Source organism: Mus caroli, unplaced genomic scaffold (assembly GCF_978045245.1).
Source record: "Mus caroli unplaced genomic scaffold, Mus_caroli_1 scaffold_3, whole genome shotgun sequence".
In the NCBI taxonomy this organism is placed as follows: Eukaryota; Metazoa; Chordata; class Mammalia; order Rodentia; family Muridae; genus Mus; species Mus caroli.
The window spans coordinates 21,839,037-21,862,517 of NW_028227258.1; the positions used below are offsets into that span (position 1 = coordinate 21,839,037).

The 23,481-nt window shown below is 43.8% G+C and overlaps 1 protein-coding gene across 4 annotated transcripts in view; it reads left to right on the plus strand.

Annotated features, from left to right (window-relative positions):
* The first annotated feature begins 1,398 nt into the window (after nt 1-1,398).
* Nucleotides 1,399-23,481, plus strand: part of CUNH4orf17 (chromosome unknown C4orf17 homolog) — a 31,357-nt gene continuing 9,274 nt past the window's right edge. For 2 of the 4 annotated variants that reach the window (XM_085835494.1, XM_085835493.1), the window contains exons 1-3: nt 6,738-6,870; nt 18,793-18,999; nt 23,018-23,082. In XM_085835494.1, the coding sequence (XP_085691620.1) occupies nt 6,738-6,870; nt 18,793-18,999; nt 23,018-23,082 (405 nt within the window). Of the gene's footprint in view, nt 1,617-6,737; nt 6,871-18,792; nt 19,000-21,995; nt 22,052-23,017; nt 23,083-23,481 lie in introns of those variants that run through there. The other 2 variants (XM_085835495.1, XM_021158654.1) reach the window with 2 other exon arrangements.

The following is a 23,481-nucleotide window of genomic DNA, read 5'->3' on the forward strand; positions in this document are numbered from 1 at the left end:
TAAGAGTCCTTGCTAAAGTGCTGAAGTATGTTCGCCCGCTTGGAGTTCCACTGAGATCCCAGACACTCAGTGTACGTTGTAGGCTGACTAATAAGACTTTCTATTGGCTTAAACCCACGTCTGAGCAGTCCTCTCTTGGGGATACCCAGCAACATGATTGTTTATGCTACTTTGTTTTGTTTTGTTTTTGTTTTGCTTGTTTTTCTAGAAACGCTTTCTCTGTGTAGCCCTGGCTGTCCTGGAACTCACTCTGTAGATCAGGCTGGCCTCAAACTCAGAAATTCGCCTGCCACTGTCTCCCAAGTGCTGGGATTAAAGGCATGCGCCACCACGCCCGGCACATGTAAACATTCAGCTTCATGTTGCTATAATAAAATCTAAGAGACCAGCTGACATACAAAGAAAACAAGGTATGCTCAGCTCATGGGTTGGGAGGTTGACGGATGGAACAGTATGCTGCCAATTCTATGAAGACCTTGTGGTAAGAATGGTGGAGCGGTTGGGGGTGTATGTGAAAGGGTGTATGTGGAGAGGGAGTGAGCACATTACAAGACAGTAAACGGTAATGAGTTAAAATGCTGTTTCTGAGGAGCTCGGGAACACAAGCGCTGCATTTCTTGCTGTTAATGGTCCCAGCTAATGTTGTAAAACTCGCTAATCACCCCTGAGAAGTTTGTTAGACATCCGAGGAACTTTACCCATTATTTGTTGTCGTTTTGATTTTTCAGATAGGGTCTTACTCTGTAGCCCCAGCAATCTTTCTGTTTAATTCTCCCAAAGGCTGGAACTATAGGACTGGGTCACCACGCCCAGCTTCTCCTCCTCAGTTTTTTGTTTTTTGTTTTCCTCCCTCTCGCTCTCCTTAATTTATTTTTAATTATGCATACAAAGTAATGGATTTCATTGTGACGTTCTTTAATACATACCTTGTTTTGTTCCTTTATTTTCCACCATCCCTTCCCCCACCATGCCCCTCCCCTCTCCTTCTGTCCCGCCCCCTTGCTCTCTGAGCCCTCCCCTTTCCTGTTATGGGCACTCTATTATCCTTTTTTCCTCAACCTCCCTTCCCCGCCTTGAGACCACCTCTTCCCACCCCTGTCTTTTCACAGTGACTGGGAGGCCTTCCCAGCGACCCCACCGCCACCGCTGTTCATCCAGCTGTTTCTGTCACATAGCACTGGGCTGACTTTCTCCCTTTTCTTTCCTCTTTTCCTGAGATCCGCAGCACATCCACCATACCCCCGGTCTGAAACCAGGAAGAGATGCTCTGTGCCATGCTAGGGAAGCCGTGTAACAAGCGGCCTGGAGCAATGGCTGTTACAGCGTTCTGGAACTTAGATCTCCCACAATGCTGATCCGTTGCTAAGCTATCTCCTCACAACCAGGGAGGCAGGCCCCTGGGCCCACTGGAGTGTGAGTGGGAGAAACTGACGAGACACCGCTTTGCTCTTTTGGAGGCATCAGACAGTCGGCTGTTTCCATCGATAAAAATCTCCTTAAGTCAGAGATTTAAGGAAATAACAAAAACTCAGCCGAGACCCAATATGAGGCTGGAAGGCCATCGGCAGACCTGAGCTTCTATCAGTTAATTTATCTGCTTTAAAAACTGTTCTCAGGTATAATTTTCTATTCATCGTTAGAAACAATTGCTAACACTTCGGGTATGCTTACTTACGAGTCTCAAGTATGCTTTTTAAGGCGTACAAAAACCAAGTAAGCCATTTTGAGAAAAAAGGATGCTGTCTTTTAAAGTTAGTCACTTGGGCTGGTGAGATGGCTCAGTGGGTAAGAGCACCCGACTGCTCTTCCGAAGGTCCAGAGTTCAAATCCCAGCAACCACATGGTGGCTCACAACCATCCATAATGAGATCTGACTCCCTCTTCTGGAGTGTCTGAAGACAGCTACAGTGCACTTACATATAATAAAGTTAGTCACTTATTTTGAGGAGACCGTCCGTACTAACAGCACTGCCCTATTCATAGAAACATCCTGTGGGGAAAAATTGCTAGCCCATTTAACAGCAATTGCTGAGTTTATACCAGGTGTGTGTGCACAGCAGGAAAAATGAAACACCGGGGTAAATCAAGTTACACCTGATGATGACACCCTATTGAAAGGAGCCATGAAGAGGTGACATGTTTAAAAACAAAATGCAGGGAGAAGCAGGTGCTATGAAGAGTGCTTTGAAGAAGAAAGGGGGTTAGAAGGTGGTGAGGCTGGGGTGACAATGGGGATTGCTACAAGGGAGTGTTAGGACTCCTTTTGGAGAAAGTGCGTACCCAGAACAATACATCCTGTATGAGAAGAAGTCCCAGGAACAACCGTGGTGTGTTCTGGGCTGGAAGAGTGGGAGAGCAGTGTTCATGATTCCAGCAAGAGCTGTACAAGATGGCCACCGCACGTGACTTACAGTGCCTCCTTACTCGGTGTGTTCCCTTTGTAAGCCCGTGTGCTATGTGTGTACTATTTTGAACTTAAGGGTATTAATATTTTATGCAAATGGGCAGGGCATTTTTCTGAATAACATTAACTGGGTTTTTTTTTCCCCAACCTTCTCTTTGGAGGATTGTATTTCCCTTATTTTAAATAAAATTCGATAATTTACTGATACATGGGTAGATTCAAGAGACCACAAGAAAGGAAATTTTGCTTTCGGAAGTATCTTGAAACTTCTGTTAATTAATTTGTAATATATATGTAATATATGTATAGTTTTGCCTGAATGTATGGGTATGCATCACGTGCATGAAGAACTGTGGAAGCCAGAAGGCTTTAGATAAGCTGAAGTTGGCGTTATAGGCTGTTTTGAGCTGCCCAGTGTAGGTCCTGGGAAATGAGTCTGTGTGGTGCAAGAGCAGCAAGTGCTCTTAAGCGCTGAGTCATCTCCCCATTTTGTAGATTTTGGAACGACGAATGTGATGTGCAATTAAATTCTGCTCACAGTCTTCACATTTCCCTCCCAACGTGACAGCAGAGCACAAGCAGAACTCATGGATCTTCTCTCTCAGGAAATCTCCTGGTCTGCTGGCCTAGGGAAGAAGTCTTAGGCAGGTTTTATAACGTATAAATAGTAAGAGCCGGGATGTTTACTAAGAATAACTAAAGTCCTTGTGTGTTTACAAATGATCTTATTTTTAATAGAAGTTAATACAGAACAAGGTTAAGTTCTAGGCCACTCTCTCTTGCTTGTGCTAACTTGATTGGACTGGCTGGAACTACAGCCCATGCAAGCCATAGTCCCTGACGCCACAGTTGAGCTGGTAGTTTTTAGTATTTTGCTTCCCCATGACTTGAGATGTGTACTTATGTAATACAAACATGTCTTCTATGTGACCATCTGACGTAGGGAAAATAATCTGGGGATTGTTTTCTGTAGCATGCAGTAAGAACCTTTGAAATACTACGAATGAATATGTGGCTTCTCCCCCATCCCGTCTCTCTGTCTCTTGGTCTTTTTGTCTCTCTCCTCCCTCCCTCCCTCCCTCCCACAACCACCACCCCCCATTCCACTCACATTAAGCATCACAAGATTTTATATGTTACTTGCTAACTAATTCATGGCTTATGTGTAGAAGTGATCATAACTTTGTTTATAGAATTTGTCTATGGTACATGCCAGTCAGATTAGCACTAACAAATATCTCTAATATTGAGTTCAGCAAAAAGATTCACTGTCCTTACTGGAAATGAATGTCATTTCTCATTTTCCAGTAAAGATATTTATCCAATAATTAAGTAACTTATTTCTTGGCCCCTACTACCATTAATCTATTTTAAGATGTACACTCAGGACTGGAGCAATGGCTCAGCAGCTGAGCACACTGGCTGTTCTTCCAGAGGACCCAGGTTCTGTTCCCAGCCATCACATGGTGCCTTACAACCATCTGTAGCTCCAGTCCCAGGAATCTGATGCCCTCTTCTGGCCTCCAAGGCACTGCATGTACACGGGGCACACATACATGCAAGGAAAGCATAAAATAATCAATAAAAAACTAAGAGTGTTCTTTTTATGTTAAACTTGTTTTGTAAATGTACGTAGACATGAGGATTATCATACTTTCATTTCTTATGAGTTTATAGTTCTTAGGAAATTATCATTCAGACTTATCTGCTATACAGTAAAACTTTGAAAGGAAAATATGATTCTAAACCAATTCACAGACTCTAGAAAGACGTTTAATAAACACGGGAGGCAACGAGGATTCACAGCAGTGAAGTCAGCACGAGCGTGAGGTGGGGGAGAAAAGTGGGGGCCACTAGGACAAAGGTTTGCTTTGCTTCTTTTCGGGTTTAAGTTACATTTATTTTTATTTTCATTAAAGTACAACTTTAGTTTATTATTAATCAACTGCATTTCCAAAAGTGTAAATTTCTCTTGGACTTTCAGAGAACACAGTCCTTATCCATTTAAGTAGATATAACAAAATACCAGAGGCAGAGGTTGTTATCAACAACAGAAAGTTACTTTCTCATGCTTCTGGTGTCTAACATGAACGCACCAGCAGATTCTCAGACTGCTGAGAGCCAACTTCCTGACCACTGGGCAGTGTCTTGGCACATGTGTGGTCTGACCGCTGGGCGGCGTCTTCTTGGCACATATGTGGTGAGGTGGCTCTCTGGGACCTCTTCTAATCTCAGTCTTTGAGGACTCCACCTTCACGAACTAAATACCTTCCAGAAGCCCCATCTCCTAATGTTTGATACCAACCAAACTCCTAATATTAGACATCAACCAAACAATGTTGTGGTGCACAAGAATTCTGTGTATAGCTTAGATTCTGCAAAAATTTGATTGCTATATCTGAACAAAATATTTACACGCTGTCTCCACTCACTAAACACCACACAGAACATGGCATCTGGTTGACCTTCTCACACCAGGCATACAGCCTTCCTTTAGAAAGAGTGAGATGAATCCCGGAACTTTCCGTGGTTTTTCTGGTTTATCTGTCATGCCCAACTCTCGGACAGTGTCCCTTCAAACTGACCTACGAGAACTCGTGTGGAGCAGACACACCAAGGAGAAAAGCTAGACATCCCAGTTGACATTGAAGTCAGTTCCAATGGATTGTAAATGAACAAATGAGAGCCCAGAAAGTTGATTAACTGGTCTGTGTTGATCCCAACACATTTCATTCTTGGTTGTTGCCCCTCCCCCACAGGCTTGAATTCCTCTTCTGTACTATAGATTAAAAATGAATTTATTTGCTTGTTTGAACCAAAGGACCGACGCTGGGAAACTAAATGTAAAGTTTGGTTATAGTTCTGGTGTGGGAGACACTTACGATCCCATACTCAGAGGCTGAGGACGACTGTAAGATCTAGGCCATCCTGAGCTACTAGTGAGACTCTGTCTAAAAAAAAAAAAATCAACCGGTCAATAAAATAAACAGTTTGACTATACAGAGGGGTTTGAGTTACTCCTCCTTGTGATGTTGCCCTAACGGGTTATAACAAAATGTACTCTTTATGTTAAGTAAGGATACTTCCTAATTTACTATTTAAGTATAATTTATCTAACCTAAAATAATTTTAGAATGACATCCTAGTTTTGTCCTGTAGCTGTAACAAATGCCGTGGCTGAAAGCAACATGGGGGAAGGGAAGGTCTGTTCCAGCTTAGAGTTCAGAGTCTGTCCTTGAGGAAAGCCAGGTTAGGAGCTCAAGCAGGAACTTGGAGGCAGGCCTGCTTGCCATTCCAGACAGCATTCTCTCCAATCAAGAAACTCACTTCATAGACAAAATAACAGAGCCATGGAGGGTGTTGCTTACTGGCTTACTTGCAGACCTATTATGCTGGCTACTTTTTTTTTAATTTTTTTTATTGGGTATTTATTTCATTTACATTTCCAATGCTATCCCAAAAGTCCCCCACACGCTCCCCCACCCACTCCCACTTCTTGGCCCTGTCGTTCCCCTGTACTGAGGCAATGCTGGCTACTTTTATGCCAACTTTTATGACACAAGCTAGAATCATCTGGAAAAACAAAACAAAACAAAAACAAAAAACAAACAAACAAAAAACCTCAATTGAGAAAATGCCTCCTTAAGATCAGGCTGTGGGCAAGTCCCTAGGGTGTTTCCCAGTCACTGTGGGTGGTACCACCCCAGGGGCAGGTGATCCCAGGATGTATTTTTAAAAAGCCAAGCTGAGCAAGCCTGGAAGACCAAGCCTATAATTACCAAGTTGCATTTAGTCGCGGTGTTTTATTACAATGATAGAAAACTGAAAACACTCCTGTGCACTGGCTTTCTTATAGAGTCCGGGAAATGGTACCATCCGCAGAGGGCGGGGCCTTCTACAACATTAGCAATTGTGAATTTATTAATACTAAAATAAATACTAATCATGTAAATAATTTGCTCATAAGACAACCGTGATCTTAAACACAATGAAAAATAGAATACGGCTCATTTTTCATAAGGACTACGATTTTCCCTGCAGGGGGATTATGTTCTCTTCAGACCTAGAATGCTTATAAAAGTTTGATTTGACAACAAAACAAGTGCCCACTGTCCCTTTGTTCATTTGTTTATTTTTTTTATCCTTATGTTGTTTTGATATGAGAAATAATTTAATGCAAGGATGGAAAAACATTTAACAGGCAGGCGACTTGATGTCAAGGGTCTTTTCTCGGGATGTGATTGCAAGTCTGCAGCCCACCTGTGAGTGAGGCCAATCAAGTTAGATCCCAAGAAGTTTTGTGGCAATGACAGAGAGAGGAAAGCAAGAGGCCATGAACTCTATCCTAAAATCCTCAACATCTTCTCTTCACGCAGAGTACAAAGCCATACACGTGATGGAGAAAGACGGAGGCTGCTTTATAGTCAGGCACACGCCTCATCCCAGAAGAGTTTGCCACATCCAAGGTAACGGGGCCATGGCTACTCAGATGTTTGTTTCTTCTGTGCATAAACTGTAACTGTTACTTAAAACAGTTAGCCATTGGTAAAGGTAGGTGCTAAGATACTGGGAGCTAGATCCTACTGCCAGTAGTGTAGACAACTGTAGGCACCTTTAGTCCATAGATGGCTTGTGCTGGGATAGGGACCTGAAAAAATGACCAAAGTGCTCAGAGCTGGGGAAGCCATTCAGGGAGCTCAAGGTGGCAAGGACTTAAAAGTATTTTGATATCTTAACTACTTTTAGTCAGGATTCTCTAGAGTAACAGAACTTACAGAATGTATCAATCAATCTTTCTTCTACTATCTGCCTATCATCTGTCTGTCTGTCTGTCTGTCTGTCTGTCTGCCTGTCTGTCATCTAGCTGAAGGGAATTTATTAGATTTATTTACAGGCTATGGTCCAGCTAATCTAACAATGGATGTCTAACAATGGAAGTCCAGTCATTGTTCAGTTCATGAGGCTGCAGGTCCAGATTAGAAGGGGATCTTCACACTTTAAAAAGAAAAAAAGCTACAGCAAAACCAACAGACAAACAATCTTCACAGGGGTGCCCAGCCATTTTTGAGTTTTAGTTAATTCCAGATGTAGTCAAGTTGACAAACAAGAAAAGCCATCACAGCACCCATGCTTGTATTTAAACATCAGCCCTAGGGAACTACCTTTGTGTGTGTGTGTGTGTGTGTGTGTGTGTGTGTGTGTGTGTGTATACATATATATGCACATATGGTGGGTAAAGAGTTCAGGGCCATGCATATACTTTATTTACTTTATATCTCCTTCTTTTCTTCCTCTCTTCTCTTCCTCTTTGCCTGCTTCCATTCCCACCTCCCCTTTCTTTCCCATTTCCTTATTTAACTTTCTGTAGCAAGCCCCTTAGAGATTAGACATTGGTAGTATCTTCTCTTACACTGAAGAATATGTGCTTTGTACATATACGTGAGCTGTAGAGAGCAATGGTGTTTTGAGAGGTAGATGTCTCAAGTTCACAAAGTACATGGAAAACAAACAGAACTGTTGGTACTAGATTCAGTGAGCCAGTCAGTTCATCCCAGATGCTGTGACTGTGGGACACCGCCCACAAAAGCCACCTCAGCTGGTGGGTTAATCCTTAGTCTCTCCTATCCTTCCCTGAGATGCATCTTGCTTCCTCAGTAAGCATATTCAACAAATGTTGACCTGGAGTGACGATGCCGGCAGAGCCTGATAGCAATAGTACTATGTTGTGGCTAAGTATACCCACATGGGAGGTGAAGGGAACGGTGGCAACATGAAAAAGAGCATCCGGAAACTGAATGGAAGGAAGGCATGACCTTATTGAGGAAGACATACATTAACAGTGTATAATGGCCCTAATAGATGAAAATGAGTTGTATTCAAAAAAAAAAAAGTGAGAACATTTTCACAATAAAAATGAGCCATCTCTTGGTGGAAAGGGGCGGAGTCTGGGAATAAAGAGAATTAGAGGCTGCCAGTGCTATTAAACCACACGAGTATCCCTGCCATACAATGGTAACTAAGCAACACTAGAATGTGAGGCTGGAGAAGATGTTCAGGGGATAAAAAATGTCATGGTGACCAGCTGGAACAAACTATGAAGGAGCCATGACGTGAGCCTGTGCCGTGCTGCTGCGCCACCTAACGCTATCAGGTTAACCTGATATTACAACGTTGCAGGACAATGTGCTGCTTCTGGTGAAACAGGGGAGACGCTGGAGCCTTTTCACTCAGCAGCGGCTCCTGTCCCAGTACAGATTAACTTGTATTCTGGCTGTAGTAAATATATCAGCAAAACCCAACAACCTTACAAAGACCACATTCTAGTCAAATGCTGCCGTATTCCATCAGTGAGACAGACAGCACTGCCAGTACCCAGCAGTAGCTCTGCCTGAGCGGAAACCTGAGCTGGTCTCAAACAAGGTGCAAGTGTAGGATGCACACTGCGGAGTCATCAACAGAAACGTAGTGTTTTATGTTGCGGCCCGCCCGCGGTCCACAACACGAACGGTTCAACTGAGAATGGCAGTTCCCTGCAAAGAGAGGTAACTAGATAGGGCGGAAGAAAAGAATGAAGCCAGGACAACAAGTTCTGATCGAGGCTCAATTTAATATTTCCAAACACTCAGTTTATAAAGGAAGGGGGAGGGAACCCAATTTCCCGCCAAGTAATCCAGGGTCCAGTAGCAGGACGAACACGTGTGTGCCTCCAGGCAGCAAGGTCAGGTTCCAGCAGTGGGCGTGGCAGGACGAATGAGCCGGTAGCTCCACCCTAGAGCAGGCAGGTTCCAGGCTAGGGGAAGGGAGGCCACATTTCCCCCCATTAGATAACAAAAATAAAAATAAAAAAGGGGTGGCCTGTGGCAGCAAGATTATCTATGTTCAATAGTTCTGCCTAAGTTCCTAGGGCTAAAGAAAAACCTATTTCCGTGGGATTTCTTAACTATTCTAATGGTAAACTGTATCTGGCTAAGGCTGTAGGCTCTGACTTTATAATGCTAATTAGTGCTGAATAGGTAGCTACCTGTTTGCCTTTTAAGTAGGGCGTTGGAACCCTGGCTGAGTTTAGCTAAACAATTTTAGAATAACACTGAACTGATAATTATCCACAATTTTGGGTGACAGGCAGGGGAAACAGTGAGAAGCGATTAAGACTGGCTGGCTCCTAGTACAAGGCCAATTGGCTTTTTTATTTTTTGGGTGGGAGGCAGTGAAGGGCTTGCTCTTACAACAGCAAGGTCTCCAATCTCTCTCCCCCCTGTTAATTAAGTTTAAATAGGCAATGCTTAACAGAGGTGATCAAAAGATTTTCTCATCCGTAGATGAGTGGGCCTTTAACCTTGACTTGGGTGGACATTAACCTGATTCCTCCCGTGAGTATCGTAACAACTCACATCTGTGGCTCTTGGTATCTTTTGGGGAGGGGAGGCAGAGCCGTAAGTATTTTTAGTGTTTAGCTGGAGTCGGATACCAACCTCTTTCAAATCAGGTGTGTCGCACAGGGAACTCAGAAACGGTCAAACTGGACCTTCCCTCCGCAGTGATCTCCTGCGCCAAGCGGTACCCATACCGTATTCATATGATTATGAATCAGTATCGCAATTCTGAGTTATTGCGAGGTCTCTATGTGAGACTTGTCAACCTCAGATTTAGCAAGGCCTAGACAAGAATTATGTCAGTATTAACACCATTAATTTTGGTTAAAATAGGAGCTGAAAGTCTTTTCTCTTCATCTCTGTTATTCCCAGTAGCCTGAGGAACTAAGGACACCTTGCAGTAACAGCAAGGGTGAAAAGCCAGAGGCCAGTTAAGGGACTAAGCCTATATCTATCAAAATAAGAACTAATCTTTGTAAATATATATGAAATTTCTACTTCCCTAGCTCTCCTGGTAAATCTAAATCTTATCTTAGACTGAAAAGCCACATGCTGGGATGTCCCTGGAAGGGAGATTAGCAGAACCACCTGTTTGCTCTTAGGGGCTGGGCGGAGAACCGGAGAATGTAGATTGACCTGCTTGAGAGAAGGAAGAATACTAAACAATTAGAGTGTAGTAATGTAAATTTTCTGTTTGGAGAAGTCAAGGTACTTTACTTAGATGCAAATTGTAAAGCTAAAGTTTATCTCCGGCCTTTTGTAGGGGAATTGGCTCAGAGGAAACAGTGTTTTTTGAGAGCTTCCACTCCCAGCTCAAGAGGAATTTTAGTTCTCAAGGTGATACTTACGAGGAGAGACAGAATCTGTGTTTACCTGACGAATTAATCTCTCTGGTAGCCACCGTGCTTCATCTTCATCTCGTGAAAAAACACAAACCGACCCTCTTCCCCAAATTAGGACTGGATCTGGACCCTTCCATTTATTAGTCAGGGGGTCCTTCCATTTTACCAATGCATAAGAATTAGAAGTAACTGGGTGCCAGTGGCGTTCCGCTGCAGACTGACCTTTAATGTCAGTTTGCAAAAAGTTTAGGACAAATAAGGTAAAGGCAAGGTGAGCCTTTGGTGACCTTGGGGGATATAGATGCCCCTCTTTTGTTTTAAAAAGCCAATTTTTTAAGGTGCTATGAGCACGTTCAACTATTCCTTGTCCCATGGGGTTGTAAGGAATTCCAGTTTTATGTTTGATACCGAATTCTTTACAGAATGCAATAAAGTTTTTACTAGAATAAGATGGCCCGTTATCTGTCTTAATAAGCTTAGGCAACCCCATGGTATTAAAGGCTTGTAGGCAATGATCAATTACGTTTTTTGAAGCCTCCCCTGTATGCAGGGAAGCAAAGAGAAATCCTGAACAGGTATCAATGCAAACATGTATATATTTTAGTTTTCCAAATTCTGCATAATGGGTTATATCCATTTGCCAAATATGATTAGGCATAAGGCCTCTAGGATTGACTCCTAGATGTGGCACTGGGGATAATGTAATACATCTAGGACATTGTTTTACAATCATTCTTGCTTGCTCCTTAGTGATTTTATGTCGGAGCCTTAGGGTGTGGCTAGAGAGGTGAAACCTTTCATGATCACGTTGGGCCAGAGCCACAGGATTTGAAACTAAGGCTTCTCCTATTAGAGCCCTGTCAATGCGATCATTACCCTCGGCCAGAGGCCCAGGAAGACCAGAGTGAGACCGTATGTGGCCAATATAAAACGGATTTTTCCGGGCAAGAATGATGTTTTGCAATTCTGAAAATAAGGATCCTGATGGCGTATTGAAGTTAAACGTGCCACAGGTTTCTAATAAGGGTACTGATTGAGCAACATATAAACTGTCAGTAAAAATATTAAAAGCCTCATGTACAGACTGAAAGACCTTTAGCACTGCTGTTAATTCAGCTAGCTGAGCCGAGAGACCAGGAGTCTCTACAATAACCTGTTGATCATTAATAAGATATCCAGCTCGCCCTTTAGAGGAGCCATCAGTAAAAATCAATAGAGCATTATTTAAAGGCTGTAAAGAAGTCATCTTAGGAAATACCATATCATGTACATTTAAAAATTTTATTAACCTATCTTGAGGGTAGTGGTTGTCTATAATTCCACTAAACCCTATTTGTGCAAGCAACCAATCTGTACTATGCTGTTTCAGCCAAGTGTCTTGACTTACGCTGTAAGGCTGAACAATGATATCTGGCTCTTTTCCGAAATAAGTCAATGCCTGCCTTCTTCCAGTGATAATCATCTGAGCCACTGCTTCGTGATATGGCAAGATATTACGTTTGGGAGAAATCCTTGAATGTATCCACATTATAGGAAATTTTTGCCATAGCAGTCCCGTAGGCACATGAGTTGTATTAAAAATTAACAGGTGCAGCGGCAGGGAGTAATCTATATAGGTAACGAATTGCTCTTCAATAGACTTTTCCACTAGTTGTAAGGCCAGCAATCCTTCTGAGGTTAGGGATCTAGGGGAAGTGGGATCAGAACTCCCTTTAAGAATATCAAATAAAGGTTTTAACTCCCCTGTAGTAAGCTTTAAATAGGGGCGAAGCCAATTAATATCACCCAACAATTTTTGAAAATCATTTAAGGTCTTTAAGTTATCTCTACGAATAACGATCTTTTGGGGAAAAACAGCTTGATCAGTGAGTCTAAAACCCAAATAATTATAAGGATCTTGAGTTTGTACCTTTTCAGAAGCAATTTGCAATCCCTTATCAGCTAGGGCTTTTTGTAAACCTTTATAACACAAAAGCAATTCTTGGGGGTCCTTTCCCGCCATCAAGACATCGTCTGTGAAATGAACGATGTAAATATTTGGCCATTGTTGTCTAACAGGCTGAATTGCTTTCGCCACAAACCTTTGACATAATGTGGGACTATTAGCCATCCCCTGCGGAAGGACTGTCCATTGATATCTTTTCATGGGTTCCTTGAAATTTACAGAAGGAACACTAAAAGCAAACCTCTCACAATCCTTTGGATGCAAAGGGATGGTAAAGAAACAATCTTTCAAATCTATAACAATCTTATAATATCCCTTAGGAATGGCCACTGGGGAGGGGAGCCCTGGTTGTAAGGTTCCCATAAGTACCATGGTCTCATTAACTTTTCTTAAATCTTGTAACAGTCTCCATTTTCCAGATTTCTTTCTGATAATGAAAATGGGTGTATTCCAGGGAGAGTGAGACTCTACCAAATGTCCTGCTTCTAACTGCTCCTGCACTAGCAAAGAAGCGGCCTCTATTTTCTCTTTGGGTAAAGACCACTGATCTACCCACACCGGAATATCATTACGCCATTGAATTTTTTCCGCGTGGGATGCAGGCAAGATAGTGGTCGCTATTGAAAATACTTTAAACCTCTCATGTTAGAGTGGGGTTTAAGATCCTTAAAGGTCTTAATTCCCTGTCCTTTTTTTTACTAGTTCACGAGCAGGCAGGTGTCCCTGCCTGAATGTCTGTCCAGTCACCATCTCCTTAGAACTGCACAGAACAACACCCATCTGTGACAACAGATCTCTTCCCCACAGGGTCACAGGCAAATTTGACATAACATACGGCTGAATCTTTCCTGATTTCCCTTCCTCATCTCTCCAGGTTAGCAATTTGGAACTACGTTTTGGGTTACTGGCGTACCCAATTCCTTGAAGATGAGTCAAGGAAGCAGTCAAGGGCCAGTTTGAGGGCCAGTCCTGCCCTCTAGTAATTGTTACGTCGGCCCCGGTATCTATTAATCCTTCAAAGCCTTTTCCATCAAGAGTCAATTTAAGGTTAGGTCTCTGATTTGTGATGGATTTCACCCAATTTACGCCCGAGGAGTCAAAATTATTTTGTCCTTCCTCACTTTTAAGGAATCTATACAGTGACTGGCGTAAAGGGATCAAAGTAAGTTGAGCAATTTTTTGATTAGCAGGTATAGTTATAACACCACGAGAGCAAGCGGCTATGATTTTAAGTTCTCCCTCATAATCATTATTTATAACACCTGGAAAAATCTGCAGGCCTTCTACAATAGAACTGCTTCGTCCCAAGAGAAAGCCACAGGTTTCTGTGGGCAGTGGTCCAAAGACTCCGGTAGGCAGAGTTTGGACTCCCATTTCTGGGGTTAATACTGCGTGGACAGTGGAACAGAGGTCCAGTCTTGCATTTCCTGGGTTTGACCTGACAAGTTCAAGAACTGATCTTGTTGGCTGGGCAGCAGATTTATGGCCCCATAAGCTGTCCTCTTTGAGTAACTCGGGGCCTGGGGCTGACCCCTTTCCTCGTTTCCCGGCACCGGGCGGCTCAAAACCCTTGGTTTATGCTTACAATCTTTTGCCCAGTGGCGGCCTTTCCCACACTTGGGACAAATTCCTGGGGTACGGCCTGTTTGTCTACCCTTGGCGCCCTTGTTCTTAGGACAATTACTTCTAAAATGATCCAAACTTCCACAATTAAAGCATGCATTATTTTCTCGTTTCCTCGAGAACATTGCTTGCGCGTGGGTTCCCTGCGAGAACTCGCAGGAAGGCCCGATGTCTGCGCAAAGACGGACATATCCCGCCAAATCTGTCTGTCCCTTATGCGGTTGAATTGCAGCTCGGCAAGCTGCGTTAGCATTCTCATAAGCCAGCTGCATAACAAAGGGACTACCTGTGTCTGGATTTCCAAGGATTCTACTAGCGGAAATCAACAGCCTGTCCACAAAGTCCTGATATGGTTCATCAGAACCCTGCCGAATGCTAGCTAAACTTCCACTAGCATCTCCTTTAACTGGCAACTTTCCCCAAGCACGGCGTGCGGCTGTCGCAACTTGCACGTACACTGCAACGGGAAAATCAATCTGATTTGTCTGTCCCTCATATGGACCCTCTCCTAAAAGCATGTTGGTATCCCAGTCTGGGTTACCAGCGTGAGCATTAGAAGCAGCAGTTTTCTTACTGGCGTCTCGCCATTCAGAATCCCAAAGCAAGAAATCTCCTCCTGACAGGGTAGCCTTGGACAGAGTCTTCCAATCTGAGGGGGTTAAGTTTGACTCCGCCACTGTGTCCAGTAATGCTTGAGTGAATGGGGCTGAAGGACCATATTGCACAACAGCTGCCTTTAACTCTTTTAACAACTTGAAATCCAAGATCTGGTAATGTCTGGTCCTAGCATCTTGCTGATCAACTGCCTCGACCACAGGAAAGGCCAGCGTATTAGACGAATTCTGTCCTTTCCCACGAGTCTGACTAACAACTCTTTCTAGCGGCACCTGGTGAAGTACAGAAGAGTTACTCTTCTCCGCTTCTGAGATCTTTTTTAGTTCCCGAAGCTCATTAGTCAGCCTCTGAAGCTTAATTTCAAATTCTAACTCAATTAGCCGTGTGTCCCTATGCGTAGCACCTCCCGAAGTGGTGACTGTGGGTGGAGCGGGAGATTCGCAAGAGGACCAATTCTCATTAGGGTAATGGGCCATTCCTCTATCTGAGTGATTTTTGTTAAAATTCAGTCCATCATCAGAGTTTCCACAATTATCAATTTTTGAGTTAAGAAGATCTTTTCCTGAGGAGGCCTTCTCTGATAGGCACTCCTCCTGAGATACCACAAGCTCCGCCTGAGGGCAATTTAGCCCTGGGGAAGTTGCATTTTTCATAGCATCATTTACAAGCGCCCAGAGACCTAGGGTAAAATTATCTGTCTGAGCGATATTCAGGGCCTCACCAACTTTTTCCCAGGTTCCACAATCTATCGTTTCTTCTTCTTTGAACCATGGACAACAGCTATCTATCTTATCTAAAAAATTTCTTACTAATTGTACTTCAAGCCTTACTCCTTTTTCCTTAAGCAACTCCTGAAAACTAAACACAATTGCCTGATCCATGTTTTAGAACCCTTCTTTCTTCCACCTAAGCAGTTTTCTAAAAAAAACTGCGGCACACCGCCTGTCTCCGTATCTAGTTCCGATTTACGAACTGCTGACCCCAAGTAGAACCAGTGTTGGGTCAGCACTGCTTCAAACTTGCTTCGTATCCTACTGCATCCCCGCAACACTTTCAAAACTGAAATTTTTTTTGGGCTAGCGCTAGCATGTGTACCTGTCCGTTGCTCCGATGCTCCTCCTCCGATACGAAGATTCTTTCCTTTCTTGTGGAGCTCCACACAGCAATCGTTTCTCTTAGCATCTCTCTGCCATTCTTCAGGTCCCTGTTCGGGCGCCAACTGTTGCGGCCCGCCCGCGGTCCACAACACGAACGGTTCAACTGAGAATGGCAGTTCCCTGCAAAGAGAGGTAACTAGATAGGGCGGAAGAAAAGAATGAAGCCAGGACAACAAGTTCTGATCGAGGCTCAATTTAATATTTCCAAACACTCAGTTTATAAAGGAAGGGGGAGGGAACCCAATTTCCCGCCAAGTAATCCAGGGTCCAGTAGCAGGACGAACACGTGTGTGCCTCCAGGCAGCAAGGTCAGGTTCCAGCAGTGGGCGTGGCAGGACGAATGAGCCGGTAGCTCCACCCTAGAGCAGGCAGGTTCCAGGCTAGGGGAAGGGAGGCCACAGTTTTAATCACAGACACTGATCCTCCAGTTAATCACTCAGTCATAGAGCCATCTATTCATTTTTATCGACAAACACTTGGCCTGAGTCTACAGGCGGAGCGTGGTAGCAGCCATGCCTGTGCTGTGGTTACGGCATGGCTCCCGTGGACACAGGAGGAGAAGGGAAAGAGCATCAACAAACGGAGCAGAAGGTAGACTTGTCGAGGAGAGTACCTGTGGAGGAGGAAAGCCGTCCCTGGCTGCAGAGCACTTACGACGTGCTGTATAGCATGCTTAGAAACTGACATTGCATCCCAGCCGGAAGAGATGATGTGTGGACTCAGGGTTCTCACCCCCTCACCCCCGAGCCACTCTTCAGTGCCCTGTATTTTGGCTGCATCCCTCTCTCATGCAAATCATATTTGCTAACGTTATCACTATCCTTATTTTGACAAAACTGACAAGCATAATCAGGCAGGCTGTGAGGCTGATAACAGAAAAATCAACCAGTCTAGTCCGTTCTCCATGAGAGCACCACAAGAATCACACTTACCGTGTCAATTTGGCTAGGCAGGCATCCCACTAGAATCCCCCAGAAGTGTTTACGACAGTGATGTCTAATCCTGTGCTGTATCTCCCATCTCATCTCAACTCAACTCACATAGCCCCTCCCCCACATGCACGCACCTCGCAGGCTTTTCTGAGTTCCTTGAAGCTGTAACAATCCCTTGGCAAGTTCTGACTTTTCACACATACCTTCTCTAGACAGAAAACTCCCCCACTAATCGCTGTTTCTCATCTTTCATATATTGGTTTAAACATCATTTCAAAAGACTTCCTAGGCCCCATATCCTTAGTCTAGACTGTCACGTGACACTTTGGCACAGTGCCCTATATTTTCCTCCAGAGACGTTTTCTTAAAGTAGGTTCTCTGAAGACACTCATCTCTGAGGACACTCATCTGGGGATTTGGGTCAAGACACTTTATGTGGAAGTGCTTGGCGGAGCAACATCTACGAAGAAAACAAAGGAGGCAAAATTAAGCAGGAAGGCAAGGGTACACATGCCACACGGGTGTCACAGAGACCGCAAGGAAGAGCACAAGGGAGTGCTTTGAGAGCTCCCTTCAGCTAAAAGGAAATCCCCAGACAGAGAAGACTGAGAAGACAGGGTAGCCTGAGCCTTAGGAATCAGCAGTTGGTAGAGAACCCCTGCTTCAGTTCCTGCCTCTAGATTCCTTTCCTGAGCTCCTGCTGTGACTTCCCTACATGATGCCCTGGGGTGTGGCTGTTTAAGCCAAAAAGTGTTTGGTTATGATGTTTTATTCACAGCAACAGAAAAAGCAAAGCAGGATAAATAGTATGCATTTTCTTAATGATTCCTGTCACTTTAAATCTCCAAATTATTAAGGGACAGCCATCCATTAAGGAAACAGTTAGCCTGTATCAAACAAAACAAAACAACACTCTCATTAGAGACTGAGTATCAAGCAGAGACTAAGCTGTGAGTGTGAGGACAGAGCCTTTGCCTGACTCTCAGACAAGGGAGCCATTACAACCTCCACAGCAGAAACGTGACTCCCCATAGTGGGCATGATCCCTCTGCAGCTCAGTTCTCGAACTCTCCTCCACTGAGCTGCAGGGTGGGGCAGAATTCACTGTTCTTCCACACCCTGTCAGCCATGCCCTGCCTCATCGGACCCTCCAACCACTCTCCTGTGGTTCCAGTTGTTCCTTTATACCTTCTAGAAGCAGCTCTTTCCTAACTCTTGAATCGATGGAATGTGAGCCTTTCCATATCATTTCTGTCTGGTGTGAGATTACCGTGTATGCACATTTGTGTGTGACTATGGAAAAAGGTGGGAACCAATAATACAAAAGAAACAAAGTACAGCAGGGGCAGAGAGGGCTGTTCTCCTGTGAAGGTCCTCTGGCATGCACAATACATGTACTGCATGGTTTTTCTTTCAAAAACAAATTAAAGAGAAGTTAGGGGTTTCAATGGACATGTGTGTGTAAGCTTGCCTATATTTAATTTGGTATCCAATTTTTTACTGTGTGCCTGGGCTAGTCACTACACCAGTGTTTAAAATATAATGATAGCATATGATAATGTCTGTAAAATTGACAGTGACTGTTAGGAAAGTTTGAAGTATGTAACCAGATAAAATGGCTGCTAGTGTTAGCCAGCCATTCATTCAACCATCAAAGACCCCGGCTTTTTGCCAAGCACTGGAGTAGGTACTAGCCACAGAGAGTAAAAACCAGGGGGGGGGGGTGTGCACCAAGGCTCACCACCTAGCACAGCTCTGACAGGGAGTTTACAAACATTTAATAAGACTAGTGGGAAGTGCTGGGGAAGACATGAGAACATTAGGAGACAGTGTGTTCAGGACACGTGTGTTCTGAACAGATTTGTCAGCAAACAAATAAATGGTTGCCCCTATTCTTCCAGGTCTGAACAACATCCCAATCTGCACCGTGAATGATGATGACACAGGTCCCAGATCGCTGTGCATCTCTGACCAGTTTAGCCCTTCAGAGAGGAATGAGACCTCATTAACAAAATTCACTAACCCTCCGAGCACCGCATCCCCAGAAAGCCTGAGTGTGCGAGGACTGTCACCAGCCCCAGCCAAACTGCCTGCCAGGCCTCAGTCCGGTGAGTCTCTCTAAAGAGATGGAATGTGTTCGTAGGCCTCTTGCAAGTGGCTGGAGGAAATCTGCTTGCTTAAATAGCTGTCACAACTTATGAACTAAGCCATTATTCACTATAAACAATTTTCATTCCTCTAACCACAGTTCAGTAAGACATTGTTGTTAACAAATACTATTGTTCTTATTAGTTATTTTTATTACGGCGTCTAGGCCAGATATGGTACGGGTGTAGTGCCCAATCTGTAGGAGGGTCAGGGTGACGCCTGCCTTCAAGGGTCAGCTCTCAACTGGCTTTGGAAGGCACACCTCTGGGTGTTTCTGGAGAATGTGGGCGAGTAGGGACTGTGGATGACAACACTGCACACACTGGACATCCCAGGCTGAATAGAGAAATGGGGGAAGAAGAAAGAAGCCAGCAGAGCATGGTCCTCCATCTTCTCTGCTTCCAGACTCCATGTCTGTCTCATACTCCCTCTGTTCCAACGAGGATGGATGTATAACCTCAAACCATGAGCCAGAATAGTCTGCCCTCCTCTAATAGGCCTCTGACAGAGTGATGGGAGAAATAACAAACTGCCCAAGAGGTATCGGATATGAGTGTGCCGCCAGCACTGATTTAAAAACCCAACAGACAAAGGGTAGTCTCAGTAAACCCATCAGGGATGGGCACACGCATACAGCTTCCCACAGGACTCCCATCTCCACACATTCATGCCCTGATGACACTGCCTTTTGTTCTCATGATACCCTTGTCTTTCCCTCTGGACCACATGCACTGCCTGGTCTTTGGTGGATGGTTTAATAAATTCATAGATGTTTACTGTCTCCCAAACTCCCGCTAGGCTGTGCTGCGCCATCAGGCTGTTTCCAGCATGCAATGGCTTTCCTCGATCAACGCTATCAGAAGCTTCCACAGTCTTCCCACAAATTAATCCGAAAGTATAACAGCAACATGCTCAGTCGAAACTTTTTGTTTTTTTGGATTTATTTTGTTTTATGTGTATGAACGTTTTGCCTGCATGCACCCCTGTGTGCCTGGTCCAGAAGAGGGTCAAAAGAGGGCATCAAATCCCCTGGAACTGGAATTACAGAGAGTTGTGAGCCACCACTGCGTGCTGGAACTGAATCCAGGTCCTCTGTAAGAGGATCCAGGGTTCTTCCACACAGCTGCCATCGCTCCAGCCTTTAACCCACGCAGTTTTACCACAGCGATAACCTCACTTCCTTGGTGCTAGTTTCTGTCCTACTTTTGTTTGTTGATGTGACTGAATACTCTGAGAAAAAGCAGCTTAGGGGAGAAAGAGTTTGCTTTAGGTCACAGTCCATCCCTGCCAGGGAGGTCAGAGAAGGACGAGCTTCAGATGGCTGGTCACATGGCATCTAGTCACATGACATCTAGTCATATGGCATCTAGTCAGGAGCAGAAAGAGAATACACTGCTGCTGCTCAGCTAGCCTATTATTATTATTATATCATTATTATTATTATTTACAGTCTAGTCATTGCCCCCATCCTGGTCTGCCCTCCCACAGTTCCTCATCCCATTCCTCCTCCCCCCTGTCTCCTCTAGACAATGTCCCCTCTACCCTGCCAGACCTCCCCATTCCCCACGGCCTCAAGTCTCTCAAGGGTTATCTTCTCTGACTGAGGCAAGACCAGGCAGTTCTCTGCTGTATATGTGTCAAAGGGCTTGAACTAGCTTGTGTATGCTGCCTGGTTGGTGGCTCAGTGTCTGAGAGATCTCATGGGTCCGGGTTAGTTGAGACTGCTGGTCTTCCAATGAGGTAACCCTCCTCCTCAGCTTCTTCCAGCCTTTTCATGGTGGTTGAAATTACCAGAGACCTGGGAAGAGATCTTAGGACTCAGAGGGAGGGGTCTTAGATGAAATGCCCAACAGTGGAGAGAGGGAACTTGTAGAGTCCACCTCCAGTAGAAAGTGGAGGGATGGGGTTGCCATCCCACAGTCAAAAACTCTGACCCAGAATTGTTTCTGTCTAAAAGAACTTCAGGGACAAAAATGGAGAAAAGAATGAGCTTGTGGCTGCGCACTCCCTCCATATTTATTCAATATAGTACTCAAAGTTCTAGCTAGAGCAATAAAACAACAAAAGGAGATCAAGGAGATACAAACTGGCAAAGAAGTGAAGGTATCACAATTTGCTGATGATATGATGTATACATAAGTGACCCCAAAAATTCTGCCAAAGAACTGATAAACAACTTCAGCAAAGTGGCTGGATATAAAACTAACTCAAACAAATCAGTAGCCTTCCTTTATACAAGTAGTGTAACTCTAACTAAACAAGTGAAAGATCTATACGACAAGACCTTCAAGTCTCTCAAGAAAGAAATTGAAGACAACCTCAGAAAATGGAGAGAACTCCCATGCTCACAGATTGGTAGGATTAACATAGTAAAAATGGCCATCTTACCAAAAGCAATCTACAGATTCAATGCAACCCCCATCAAAATTCCAACACAATTCCTCACAGATGTGAAAAGAGCAATTCTCAATTTCATCTGGAAAAACAAAAATCCCAGGATAGCAAAAACAATTCTTAACAATAAAAGAACAGCTGGGGGAAATCACCATCCCTGACCGACCTCAAGCTGTACTACAGAGCAATAGTGATAAAAGCTGATATTGGTACAGAGACAGACAGGTTGGTCAATGGAATAGAAATAAATCAGTTAGTCTTCTTAATATGATAGAATTGAATGACCAAACCAGGAAATGGTTCTACCCACTTTCAGGCTTTGTCATCCCACATCCACTAAGACAGTTAAGGCGCTGCCTCATAGACATGCTCACAGGCCAACCTGCTCTAGAGAATTCCTTCCTGCGACTCTTCCTAGGTGATTCTAGGTTGGGTCAGGCTGTCAATCTGACTTCTAGATCTCAGGACAGAAGTTTATACCCCAGTCCTTCCAATGTAATTACACATGGTCAGTTCCTTATATTAAATTTTTTTCTTAAAACAGAGTAGGTTCTGTTTCCAGCAAGGGAGCACTAACTGAACACACTCACCAACCAGAACGCTGTTCATTACCAGAAGGTAACAATCTTTCTTCAGACAGAACTGATAAATTTAGTTACTCTGGGGACTGTGCACAAAAAGTTTACTTTTTAAAAAAAATGGTGCATAACTATGACTTTGCTTAGAAAAGACATCATCTTCATGTCAGTAGACAGGAGGCTAAGCAAAGCTGTGGATGGTTTCAGGCTGAGAGGGATTTAGTTAGATCACAATGAGCAATAGGGTTGGAAGATGAGAGACAAAGAATACAACTATAGCCCAGAGCAAATCTTCTGTCTTCGGGGCAAACAAAACATATGCATTGTCTGTGAAACATAAGTGACAGGGACATGCATAAGAAACATACAGTAAGGTTCTGCTTTTACAGTCAGTTTAACTGAAACCTTGGGGTAGCCAGGGCTGCTGGAAGAGACCTGCAACTCTAGTCACTTGGGAAGTTGAGCAGGAGGTTCTCAGGTCAGCCTGGGTAGTGGTGTGAGGTGGGACAGGAGGAAGAAAGGGTGGGAGGGAAGGAAGAGGAAGGAACGTTAATTTGCAGTCTATTTTCATCTTATGCTGGCAACAGAATCAGGTATCCTTTTAAAAAAAAAGGTAAATGAACTTGTATAACATTCATTTTTTTAAGAATTATTTATTTATTTTAGGTTTATGTAGCTGTCTTCACACACACCGAAACAGGGCATCGGATCCCATTACAGATGGTTATGAGCCACCATGTGGTTGCTGGGAATCGAACTCAGGACCTCTGGAAGAGCAGTCAGTGCTCTTAACCACTGAGCCATCTCTCCAGCCCAAATGAACTTGTATAATGTTATTATACACAGTTTTACATCACAAGTTTCCTCACATGCACACATAGGTCAGGGCTGACCTTAATTTAAGTTTAGATAGACTAGGCTATTTTAGCAACTAATTCATAAAGCATTTTTGTGAATAAAAAGGCAGTTTGACTTAATTTAAATATATTTTCCCAATTTCTTTCAGAGCCATGTAGAAAATCCAGCCAGTGCTTCAAGACTTCCAGAGACAATCCCTTGGTGACAAATAAGGTAAAGAACTGGCTGCCCACAGCAAGCTTTGTAGTTTACTCTGACTTCTGACTTCTGGCATTCCATCTTCCTCATGGCGCTTCTCAGAAGTCTCTTTCCTACCATTTTACAGCTCTATTAAAGTACAGCTAAAGAGATACCAAGTGTTTACATCCCCAATACACAATTTGATGCACACTGACAAATACACATATACAACTCCCCCCTCCCCCCGGGAAGCAGCACCCAAAACTGAAGTGTGCAGGTGTCTACCAACTCCATAGGTTTCCTCATGTGCGTCCCCAAATGTCACTAAGGTGGCACAGACTTTTAATTGTTATGTAAATGAGACCATGTGCAAGTTCTCTTTCAAGAGTAAGTTTCACTCAGCAAGATTATTCAAAAATCTACTGAAGTTGC